The 13,275-nt window shown below is 39.4% G+C and overlaps 1 protein-coding gene across 2 annotated transcripts in view; it reads left to right on the forward strand.

Moving 5' to 3' along the window:
* The window catches only part of scube3 (signal peptide, CUB domain, EGF-like 3), a 99,901-nt gene that overhangs the window by 67,512 nt on the left and 19,114 nt on the right, over positions 1 to 13,275 (forward strand). For both annotated transcript variants that reach the window (XM_059333549.1, XM_059333550.1), the window contains 3 exons: positions 4,488 to 4,604; positions 6,574 to 6,696; positions 12,439 to 12,555. In XM_059333549.1, the coding sequence (XP_059189532.1) occupies positions 4,488 to 4,604; positions 6,574 to 6,696; positions 12,439 to 12,555 (357 nt within the window). The remainder of the gene's footprint in view (positions 1 to 4,487; positions 4,605 to 6,573; positions 6,697 to 12,438; positions 12,556 to 13,275) is intronic.

The raw sequence follows: 13,275 nt of genomic DNA on the forward strand, positions 1-13,275 counted from the left end.
GCTTCAAGCAAAGGATCTGAGGACATGTGCTGCAGTTTGATTGATTGAGGAAGTATTAAGTATTTAAGTGAAAGTAGCCTCTTTCAAAAGCCCAAATCAATTTAACTGCGATGGCTTTAAAGAGTCGGACCAAAGAGTTTTAGTTTTATTTGTGTTTTGATACGACTGAAATGAGCGAAATTGAGCGTGCGCTGTTTCAAACACTCTGCCATGGTGTTCCTAAACTTCATCATCATGGCCTATTAGCTTTGGTGAGGGAGCCAATAATGTGCCCATGATTGCTTCATAGAAAAGATAAAACACCCACTCCCACTTACCTTGTTTCTTCTTACAGATGTAATCTCGTGTCCTAATAATAAATAAACTGCAGAAAATGTTTTATTCCAGTTACTCAGGTCAGTTACTGCTTCTATTTTGTGTCCAAAAGTCATTTGTTTCACCACATTTGCAATAACATGAACAATGGAGCATGTTACGGTTGGGAAAAAAAGAGAAAAGTAGAGAAACTTTTTGCGTTTTGATAACACCACAAATGCAATTCAACCCAATTTTCAGGATGCCAGGAGAAATAAACTCATAAATCTGCGACGATGTATCAAACCTTGATACTTCAAAGAGATTTACGATTTAATTATACCGTGTTAGAGACTGAGGGAGGAGGCTTGTTCTCAGAGGAGTAGCCTGTTCAAGGTAAGAAGTGAAACAATAGTGTTTTAAGTTAGTAGTTGTTACTACTCTATGTACACTGAGTTTCCCTAATGCCACAATATAACAGTCTGACCTATTTTAGGATTTTGTGTCCTAGTTTCTGTTTATTTTTTACTCCTCAGAAATAGAAACATTAGGAGCAAGAGATACATTTTGCATCCTCCTTTATCAGTTTTCCCCCTTATTTCCTGTGTTACTATACCATACTAAAACCAGCATTCTGGTTCACATTTGTACCTCTAGAGAACATTAACAAACTGCTCTGAATGTTTTTATTTCTCATTGTGCGGTCTGTTATTGAGAGAGCATTCCCCTCAGGTTTTTGCCTGATAATAACTGTATCTTCTGAATAACTTTAGCTGCATGTTTGCTGTTTGGTCAAGAAAAAACAGTATTTGAGATCTTTTTCACCAAGGCATCTACTCCCAGTGATCAGCACTCAGAGAACCTGTTCCTTGTGCCTTTCTGTGAATTCTGTCCACTCACCAATTGACATATTTTGTTTGCGGTCATCATAACTGGCTGATGACAAGTTGCAGTGAGGTTGCTTGTCAACAGTCCTGATGTAGAAGTGCTGCAGCTAGAAATCCTGCGGCTTCTGTTAAAAGATTATGTACACCGTCTGAACCCCTCTGTATGAAACATACACTGTGGAAGCTCAGCATTAGTCCAAACACCGCGCATAGTCATAATGGAGAATATTTACAAAAGTCTGCCCACTGTTACAGTAATTGCGGGTCCCAACCCGGTGAACTGTAGATGTGGCTGGTGTGAATCCAAAACACACAAACCCACACACATACCAGAGCGTGTGTCCCTCCCCTGTCTTCACAAAACCATAATGTCAGAAATATTTCTTTGCTCTCTTAACACATGATCATTACAGTTTGGTGAGATGGCTGCCTGACTAAGCGTTTTCGAGGCATGTCCTGACACCGTCTTATCGTCTCGTCTGCCAACTGTCTCTGCTCACACTTTGCAATTATGTGAACCCACAGTGCTACACTCTCAAGCCTGGGTTTGGACTGAGGTATTAACTGGAAGCCCCCCCCTGCCCAATACTCCATCATGAGCTATCATTCTCCTGTGAAGGATCAAAGAATGAATCACTGTGTTCTGCCAACTTCAGGGAGTGGACAAAATAATAGAAACACATCACAGAAAAGCATTTCAGCTCTGAAGAATGTTAAAGTGAGCTTACGTAACCTTTGATGGACACAAGTGGTAATTATTGTGTGAGGTAAATGTTAAAACATAGCTGTACAGTAGCACAAGTAAAGATGAGTCATAAAGTCCTTAAACTGACTCTACATTAGCCAACAAAAGCCAAGTAAGGCTGTAAAACCCCTAAATAATGATGGGTATGATGACCTTTACTACGCTGGTACTGTTTCCTGAATGTACATATTTATATATCTATAAACTCTCAGACAAGCAATGCTGCTATCTGTATTTATGTTATGCTAATTAATTCTAACATAGCCGGTACTTATTACCATCCCATAATGATGACGACCTGCAGACAGGACAAAACGTTCCAAAGTGTGGGCTCACTTTACTAAGAAAAGTAGAACCAGTTCACATACTTTTTAATGTTAATTTTCGCTCCAGATTTGAGAGAGCACCATCAATAAAAGTATCGATAAGTATCTGTATCGATGAGCAGTATCAGTTTTGATATCGGTATATACAATAACAATTCCCATCTCTACCTCTGGATGTATTAAATCTAGGAGCATTTTATTCATTCTAAAGAAACACACTGCTCTAAAGTGCTCCTTTTTAGGTTGAACACATTTCATGGATATCGTAAAGGTTGACTTTTAAGGGCAAATACTCTTTATGGAATGCATGAGCATCAGTCAAAGTAGGAAAAAAGCTAAATAATTGAAGTTATCCAGGAAACTCTCTCATATAGACCATAACACATGCCAAACATGTTCAAACTGCATTGACAAAGGGGAGCAGTGGCCCATGTTTCCATCAGCAACCCCTTACAAAGAATAATTAAAAGAGAAGGTGTTTCAATCTTAGTGCATACATAGATTATTTTCAATTAATACACAATAAAAAAAGCATATAAAATATTTCAAATTATGTAAGTGATATCAAAACAATAAAAAAGGCATATTAAAGTCCCTTTGCCTATTAGTGTTCTATTTTATGATAGGCCTATAAAATAGTTAGTCTGAAAAATGAATAAAAATATGAATAAAACTGTAATCATAAAGTTAGTGCAAGCTTTAACAAACTTTACAGTCAAATCATTAACATAATTTCATTTGAAAAGCAGGCAGGCCCCACTCTGAGAATCACTGCTCCAAGCTATTAAGGGGGTCACAAATACAGCTAAATGTTATGTGAAAAAAGAAAACCCACCTTTTAAATTTCCAATTCATGGTCTGTTTTCATTAATTGATTACCTTATTTTTCCACCTCCCTGTGGATTAATATTTACTTAAATGATCCCAATATATTAATGCATAATGTTGCGCCTTCAGCAAAAAACATCCACCGAACTGTTTTGAACCGTTGTCAATGAAACAACTATAAAACACAAAATGACATCACTGTAAGCACCTGTTTTACTTTGAAGCCAGTCTAGCGTTGAGTTTTTCATTTGAGAGAAAGAGCTTTACAAAGTTTCATAATGGCTGCTGCAGGCAGTGCACTTTTAGATTTAAGTGAATAGGATTAGGTGTTTCCCCAAAGGGATCCTCATCCTCTAGTCAAAAAAAAAAAAAAGAACCAGAGCAGCTGCATTCCCTCTTTAGTGCCACGTGTGAGCTGCCATCTCCCTGCCAGTGTGAAGTCCTCCACCAGCCCAGCTGTGCTGGCTCCTTTTTTAGAATAGCTGCCAGCCAGCGTCCTCCAGCCCATTAGGGAGAAGTGATGCACTGTGTGGATGACCAGTTGCCTTACAGCAAGTTAAAGATTGTTCCAGGTCACAAAGGGGTTTTAAAATTTGTTTTGTGTTTTTGTTCAGAAGTGTGTGAAGCTTTCTATAAAGCTGCCAAAAACTATTAAGGCACACACCAGTCTCCCTTATGTGAGAACAAATTTCTCCTGTGCTGTTGCTTAAAATGAAAGTCTCAGTGAAAATTTGTCACTGTCTAGAGAAGAGACCTCAGCCATCCTGTCTTGACTGACTACCTCTCTTTTTTAAATCAGTCTAGCCAACACAGGGGCAAGGTAGCTGAAATTGCTTTTTTATCCCCAAAATGCCTGGAAGGTTTTGTCAAAAACCAGGAAAAAGTGTTGGTTCTGTCATATCTGTCTTGAAGTCAAGCCCTTGCCCTCATGATGGAGGGCAGACAGACAGATGCCCTGCAGTACAAAGGACTTCTGGAGGTCGCCATTCACCTTGACCAAAGAGAAGCAAACATGCACACATTTATGTACTTTAACACACATAGAGAAATCGTTTGAAATCCTATATTTGACTGTGTTGGTCTCCTTTCATTATTCACAAACATCTTCTCAATTCCCTCACTGTTAATATCATTCATCTGCTGCTTTTAATCTGTTCATTCCTTGTTTTCACTTCATTTCTATGTTCTACTGACAACCTGACCGCCTGCTCTGCTTCTTATTGTTTGGCTTCAGTTTGATACAATAAAAAAAGAATGCTGAATATTATAGTGTGCCTTCTAATTGTTGCTATAATACCAGTATGCATATATGCTGTTTTGATTGGGAGAATGAAGTAGGTCAAAACAGTATCTATGGTGTTTTTCCTACGGGGGTTTGTCTGACTGCGAGTGCTTGTTTCCCTGCAGAGACCTGTGCAGTGAACAATGGCGGCTGTGATAGCACATGTCACGATTCAGTGACAGGAGTCCGCTGCAGCTGTCCTGTTGGCTTCACTCTGCAGCCGGACCGCAAGACCTGCAAAGGTAAAGCATCACCATTCAAACCACACCTGTCCAGCTGTCACCAAATTAATCTCCGGCTTGTCGTGGTGCCAGGCACACCGGAGCTTCTTTCTCCACCTGGAGCTCACGGGAATTATCAAGTTATTTACACCCTCCCTGTTAGCACCTTTTCCAACCTGCTAGATGAAATTTCTCTTTATAGACTACACTATCATTGTTTTACACCCACAGGGGCGCTAACAAGGTCTGTATCCTTACTGGTGCCACCGGTCTTACACTACTTTCTGTTTTCCAGCTGCATATTTTGTCATGCCACCTTTTTTCCTGACAGTTTTTCCACTACATTACCATCACCTTCTTTTCTTAGGGTTGGCAGAGCATCCTCAACTCAAGCAGCCAGCAACTTTTTTTATTATATTATGTATAATAAAATCAACTCCAAACTTTAGGGTAAAACTGAGAATTATATTAGGAGACTGAGAAAACAAAGGCACCACTGACAGCCAGGGAGGGAGACAACTCTAGAGTGAATGAGGACAATCTTTGTTTCCGCAAGGAAAGAAATCTGTCAGCCTTTTACAGCTCTTAATGTAACACTAACAACTCTGATAAAAGAACATTGGCTTCTATTAGTTTGGTTTGAGAGGAAACAAGGGGAAAACAAACCCAGGCAGCTCTGGCACAAGAAGACAGGGCCTCGCTGCAGGCCTTGCACTTCTGAAGAACGGAGACAAAGATGGAGCAAGGAGGGGATTATTTTATTCCATTTCTGATGCGTTTATTTCTACCAGATGATGAAGACTCCCTCAAGAGACAGACGCCTCATTTGATGATGATTCAGAATTAATCAGAGCCGCTGCCAAACTTGCCAAGGCAGAGCACCATCAAAAGCGGAGATGAACACATGATATATTGATTGGGTATTGGCTGCAGAAATAAACAGCAGAGTAACTGGAGGGAGATGGACAATGATGATTTAGAGGCTTCACCACTCGGAGGCATTACTGTGTGAGAGCTGCATCCCATTACAGCCACACGCAAACTGATTTTAGCCTTTCCGAGGGCCAGTAAGGAAATCCCTGCAGCTTATTTCCAGTTTCTGTAGACTGTCATGGCAGTCCGACAAATAATCCTCCTATTTTGAATAGTTGAATAATAATTACACTATGGCCTAAGTCGTTGCTGTTTAGATTTAACCATTTGTTATAAACTTAAAGCTGCAGTGATCAGTATATTAATATTAACAATTGATCACATGGATACTTGAATGTGAAACCCCCCAGAGAACTATGACCGGATTCTGTCGTTCCTAGCACCAAACGATGGACAAAGTTAGCAACTATGATTGCGGAACAGATGCTTCTCTTCCACCAACATGGAGTGGTTTCTGTTCCAGTTCACATGCCTAATTTTGAACTGTTTAAAGAATATTGTCCAAAAAGAGTTCAAGTTCAGAACCGGAACATTTGCTTCCCATCTGGAACCAAACGTCTGGGTTTCCTTGACCCAAAGTGTGAACCAAAGTGGCCGTGTCATGTTCTGCAGGTTGGAAAGAGATGATTTTTTATTAAATCGATGTGATCTTTGATGTGATCCACATCCTTGATTGGTTCCAAGAATCCTGAAAGGAACCAGTCCAAGAACCTGCTCTAATTTGCTGCAAATGGGGTAAAAGTGAATCATTTAGCAGCAAAAGAGTCCAATAGTTTTGTCAGGAGATGGTGGAGACCAAAACGGAACTAAAAAGAGAGTGAATATTGGGCTTACATTCAACAGGTGGACAAAAACACGACTCCAAATGAATAATTACGTTGCTCCATAACTGCCTGATGTGTAAAAAAGCAACTTTTTGCCAACAAGAAAAATGTCTATTAGTATTGTGTTTACAGCCCCTACTGCCCCCAAGTGGTCACAAATATTTAGATATTGCAAGTTAAAGTTTAATTTTTCTCTTTGTGATTTAATGTATCCACTGTTTTTCTGTTCACAGACATTGATGAGTGCCGTCTTAACAATGGGGGTTGTGATCATGTGTGTCGAAACACAGTGGGCAGCTTTGAATGCAGCTGCAAGAAAGGCTACAAGCTGCTGACCAATGAGAGGACATGTCAAGGTAGGCAGCCCTTTTGACTTTGGACTACTACCCGAAAACCTACCCTCACTTTCTTATAAATGGTGATTTTTGCATTGTTTAGCAAGAATATGAAAACAAAAATGTCCCCCTAGAAGCACACAAATCTGCTCCATCAAGCCTGCAGGGAAGCCAAACCAGTTCTCTCTGGCTTGTTTGTCTGTTTTATTTGGTGGTATCCATCGCTCAGCAGGAGCTGGGAGGACTAGCTGCAGAACAAATAAAGAGTTTGCCATGGCTGAACACAGGTGTGGGGAATTAGAGCTCCAACTCTAAAACCTCTGCTGGTTCTTGGATGAATCAAGCCACTACAGAAACATCTGGTGAAAGAAGACAGGCAGGCTAGAACTGTGGAGCCGAGCTCAGCCTCTCTCCGAGTGGAAAAACAGATGACATGCTATTTTTTAATACTTTTCTTTATTGATGTGGTCGATCAATATCCAGCCTGGTACACATCAATGTCATGCAATGGGTTTAGAATTGCTGCACTGAAGCACACCACTCTGTACACAGTACACAAACATCTTATGTGTCCAATGAAAATATAGTGTCACTGTGCTTTGCAGCCACTTTGTTGTCACTTTAAATCTATTTTTGGTGGGATGCCTTTCTCTCATTATTTAGAGCAGAACAATGCAAAGTTTATTTTGCCATAATAACACAGATAACTGAGAAAATGTGGCCTGTGCATGTAGGAATGTGAATCACAGCTTGTTTTCTGTGGCACCATGCCTTAACCCACTCTGTCATGTGCTGTTTGGGTGCACAGGGGCAACTTTGGGACACTGGTGTCCTTGTTTGGTGCTGTGTGTTTTGTCTGGAGAGAAGTTGTGATAAAGCTCACCTCCTGTTGAGTGAGGTGTTTCCAGGCTCACATACACTCCACACTACTGAGTCACCTGTCTGCTTCTTATCCTCTCCTCTCATTCCTTTCATTTTTCTCACCCATGGAGCGAGAGCCTGGCAAAATAAAAGCAGAATGCCTCTCATTCACGCTAGATCCTGTAATGCGATGATTAGCTTCACGGTCGTGTGGAGGTGTGACGTCACGTTGTCAACTTTACCCTCCCAGTGTAGCACAAGTCGACTTTGCATTTCACAATGTTTTTTTCCCAGCCATACTTGCATTAATTTTACTGAAGCTAGACAAGAAAAGGCAAACGAACTGTGCCTTCTTGTGCTAAACCTTGTTGAAGGAAACACACTATCAAATTCCCAGCAGAATTGTTCCTACGGACATCCATATAGTCAGCTGTTTCACAAAATCCTGGAGTAAGTGCTTGAGTTTCATTTTGTACTGATGTTTTTTAAGCCTTTTTGTACCAAAGTTGTTTTTGGCATGGCAGCAATACAGGCAAGGATGTTACCTGTATTCTCTCACAGATTTGCTGGTTATGTCATTGGCCAACGCAGCGTGGCGTCTTGCTGAATTTCTAAAAAGTTGAGTCTGTTTTAACTTTTGTGCTGCAGGCCGCTTCAGATTTTTCCTTCTAGTGTCCTCCGCAGCGCAACCCAAACTTGCTACCCCACTTTCTCCACTGATTGTTGGTGGTTAAGTATTACATTTAGTATTGCACTTCCATTATATTGAGAGACTCATAAGAAACATATTGAAAAAGGAATGGTCAAAATCGAGGAGCAGAGATATCTGACTTTTAGTCCGTACAATAGGGCAAGCTCCAAAAACAAGATCCTACATTTCCCATCATGCAACTTGATAATATCTTTTAACTGAACTATGAAATTGCAAACAGGGCAGGATAACCAAAGTATTAAAGGCCTTTGTTTAGTTGAAAGAAAACAGGAACATTTAACAAATTCATGAAAATCCACTCACTTAGTGCTTTTTAGATCAAACTCCATTTGTATTCTAAATACCTGAAATGTATGAATTGAAAATCTGCAAAAGAACTGCTGAGATGTGTAGAACTATACAGATGAATTGAGCCTGACTGTATTAACCTTTAATTTAAATTGAAGACTGATCTGTTATTTAGTGTGTAGGTTTACCCTCCCTGATTCATAAATGCCCTTGTCTTTTAAACTCTGTGAGCCCAGTTTGTAATGCAGAATTTAAAAAACAAAGTGGAGATAGGCCTTTTCTGAAGTCACAAAATACATTGTACACCTGTGCCTCTTTATACACATCCCATCATGAATCTCATGAATTCAGAACTGGCAGATTAGGAAGGTTTGTTAATAAATGCTTGTGCGTGGTGGTGGGTCGGGGCGTTCTGTCACATCAGTGACACTTAAATAGACGTTTGCTGTCTCCATGAGGTGTTGAGATATGTAAACTGAACTCTGGGTTTATCTTGGTTTAAACAGTCATGGTGTTTCCCTGCTGTCAGTGGACCATGGCCCTCAAGTCAGGATGGGGCATGTCTGCTGAGCCCCTGTCAGCATTCCTCCACCCTCAACAATCTCCTTCTCACTCCTAATCCACATGAGGGCACTCAGGGAGATGGTTAGATGTCTTGTTTTCTCCAGAAGGAACATCTACGATAGCGCTCTTATCTGTTCTGTATAAACAACATCGACCTTTTCTAAGTTTCAGTCAAGGATGGATGTTTAAGTGCTGCATTGAGCCCTGACACACAGATCAGTCTGCTGCGATGAGAGATTACCAGAGAGCAAAGGCAAGAAATAATCGATGGAAACTCTGATTTGTTGTTTCCAGTGAAAGTGATATGACTCTTCTCATCTTTCTATGTTCTCCTGCACGTACATCACCGCATGATGCAGTCTTGCCCACCCACTGCATACTTCACCTTAGCTGCCTGGTAAATAAGGGTTGTACTGCAGGAGTCCCAGATGTCTTCACACATCTACTCTGCAGCGTGGCACAACACAAAACGATATAATGATAAGTTGCAGATCGACTTCTGGCGTCGCTTATTGCAGCATTTTTTGGGGGGTAAACTGAGTCACCACGCCTATTTCCCAGAAGGTTTTAGACTCTTTGCTTAAAAGTGTGCTGAGCAAAGTTTATGCTCAATATGCCAAAAACAATAACTTTTGCAATGCCTCATGCAGCATGTGCACGCTCATGCTGCTCTCATTTACCACTGCTGTTCTGGATCTCCGGAGGGGACAAACAGTGAGCACTGTATGAGTTCTTGTAAAAAGTTTTCAGCATTAATTTGTGGTTGCTTTTGACTTCACAGTACAGAACCAGTGCATCGGGTTCTAAAACCGATGAATTTTATTTGTTAGATGTTTAACCTAAATTATGGTTATTTACTTTTTTATAAAAGGGTTTTTTTCTGTCTCGATAGTTGAATCATTAATTAAACATTTGTAGATATTTCTAACTTGAAACTGAACATCAACCTTTGGTTCAACTCCAAAGTTTGTGTGCTGTTTTGTAAACTGATCACTTAATAAACTCTTAATGTGAGCACATTTTCATCTCTTTGATTCCCTGTCGACATGGTTTAGATTTGTTGAAGTGGGGTTGTATGAGGTACTTATCCATCATCAGTGAATTTTCTACAGTAGATGCTAGTCGGAACACTCCCAGTTAAGAGCAGGCAGGAGTAAAGAAAGGAAGGAAGAAGATCTACTGCTGTGGACGCAGACAGCATGCAGCAAACTTGTAACCTATAAAAAAAAACCAATATCAATGTAAATGTACGCTATATTTAGAATATTTTCATTGCTTCTTTCTGTCAGACAGGCCTTTTCAATGGGGAACTGAAGCAGTTATCAAGGTTCACTTCAAAGAAAACCAGACTCCATGGACAAAACACACTCAAAAAAGCAAACTGGGTGTCTGTTACCTTTTCCTAAGTCTAACATGTAGCTTCTTCTAAATAAAATGATGTTTTACAGTTTTAAAACATGTAGTTTTAGCATAAAATGCAACACTTTAAAATTTACTAGAATGCTTTATGTTAAAACAACCTTATTAAATTGCTGAATATAATACTCTGTTTTAAAATGATTTATTTCCTGAATAATTACTATTATGTTCATTTTCATATGATAAAGGTAATCTTTTAGGCTAAACCACTTAAACCTAACTTTGTTTTGTTGGTTCAGCACAATTAATTCCTGTACTTAGTATTTATAACTACCCTATTAAATAAAGTAACTCTTAATAATGGCATACATGTTTAAATGGCCCAAGAAAATTATGTTGTTACATAATAAAGTATGTTACAATTAGCCTTACAAATCTAGTTGGACTGACCCCTGGTAATTAATTAACAGTAATGCAAAAACATCACGTTGACCCGACATATTTACATTTTGTTCACTCAACAAAACTGTTTCTCGCTAAATTAAAGCATTTTATTTAGGTGGAAATTATTTCCATCATTTTATTTAGTTCTGGGAACAAGTTATTTTTTTGAGGGCAGCAGAACACAGGAGTTGCTGCTTTACTGCTGCCTCAGTCAGTATTTGTGTTATTGTGAGATTTTAGTGAGTCCGAACTAACCATTTAAAACCCCAAAGTCACATAATAACATAAAATCACTAACATATTGAGGCAGCAGGAGTCCAGCATCCCCTGTGTTCTGCAAGTTTAGATTACTGTTTTTGCCAAAGGAGTCTGGTGGCTTTAACAAGAGCATAGAACAGCTTCAGCACTTCACTGGTCTGCAGATATGCCCAGCGTGAATAAGTGAATATGTTGTGCAACGCTATGCAAGATTTGTGCAGACATTTGTCTGTCTTTTCTGGTTTCTTCAAGGTAACCCATTAATTAACCAAACTCCTGTAATTGCTGTGAAATACCTGTGTCATCTGTTTGATGGTGGCTGGCGCTGCCTCATAACCACGAGGTTGTTCAGATAGTGTGGATGAAAGCAAGATATTCCTGGGAAAATCCTGGGAACCTTTCCTAAATTAGCCAATTAGACATCCAGCAAAGTTATAGCACATCCCCACTTTCTCCCAACATGTGCTGCCCGGGCTTGACTCAAATTTTTGCTGACATTACAGGAAACCTTGATAGTAATAAAACCAAATGTCATCCATATCCTGTAGCTTCATGTATCAATCCTTGTGTTCTTTCAGCCCATGGCATTCAAGCAACTTATCAGAATGCATGTGTAAGAGAGCTAAAAAGCTCAAAAAGAAGAAAAAGAGGCTATTTGTGAGATACAAAGAGGTGTTTCTATGGGGATTTGCAGGTGTGATGAGGGTGAGAAGGTCTGAAGAACAACTTGTTCTATCTGCATCTGACACATTTATGTTAACACTACAAGGATTGTTGATTTAAATGCTTCTTTTTAACATATTATCAACAGAACAGAAGAAATAGAAGTGAAAGCATGTTTTTTTGAAGAATAGTAGGTTTTTAATGGTGTGGTTAAGATGTGAAAAGGGAATGTGATTGGCATGTTCAATGCAGAGAGAAAAACAGCACTTCAGCTCCTATTATCAGGTGAAGAGCCGTCTTTCTTTTGACTCCTGCTGTGACCGCTTGTTATTTCAAAAATACGTAGAAAATTCCATTTCAGTGCATCGAAATGGAAAACTGAATAACAGCGGGAGGTCAACCACTATACCGAACATTAAATAGAATCCTTTCAAAATATGCTTTTCTGTTGTTGTGACATTTGATTTTTGACCCGTTGCAATTCATGAAAAAAAGATGGAAACATAAAAAAATATGGCATGATAGGTGGATGAAAGACACCTTTTTGAAGATATTTTTTGTAATTTGTTGAACTGTTGAGAAGTTTCTAACAGCATGTCTTTCTATCTATACAGATATTGATGAATGCTCTTTTGATCGCGCCTGCGACCACTTCTGTGTCAACTCTGCCGGCAGTTTCCAGTGTCTCTGTCATAAAGGATACGTCCTCTACGGCCTGGCACACTGTGGAGGTGAGCCTGCACGCCTTGTCTCTTGATATACATCTCCTGTTCATCACTCTTCTTCTGCATCACACAGCTCTTTGCTAACCCTTCATTAGTTGCTTTGATGTTTGGCAGGAAAACAACTTGAGAAAGACATAATTGTTGTAAATGTAACTTTACATAAAGCTCCCTAAAATGTGCTGTGTTTATTAAAGGACCATACCAGATGGATCCAGCTAATAAATCAATCTGAATTATCAATCAATATCAATATCAGTCTCTAGATAATGCTAATTAATATCCAAAGCATGCTTTAGTCTAAACAACGCCAAGAGACGCTAATTGGTCCTGTGAAGACTGATAAGATGGATTTTTGTGTGTTTTTTTTGTGTGGTATTGCTTTTGGTATTGCTTTTTAAAAAAAGAAATAAAATTAAAAAATAATTTTAACTGAAATCTAAGACTTTCTGCTTTTTTAGACAGAAAGTTATTCATGTTCAAGAAATAAAAAAATAACCGTTAGTGTCAGTGTATTGTTATTCTTCTCACAAGAATAGAGTCTGGCTTCAAGCAGGGTCACTCTACTGAGACTGCACTCCTGTCTGTAACAGAATCACTGCGTCTGGCTCGATCAGCTGGCCAATCATCAGCTCTTTTGTTGCTGGACCTCTCTGCAGCTTTCGACTCTGTGAACCACCATATCCTCCTCTCTACACTCACAGAACTTGGTATTTCAGGTTCTGGCCT

Source organism: Centropristis striata, chromosome 5, assembly GCF_030273125.1.
Source record: "Centropristis striata isolate RG_2023a ecotype Rhode Island chromosome 5, C.striata_1.0, whole genome shotgun sequence".
NCBI classification, from domain to species: Eukaryota; Metazoa; Chordata; class Actinopteri; order Perciformes; family Serranidae; genus Centropristis; species Centropristis striata.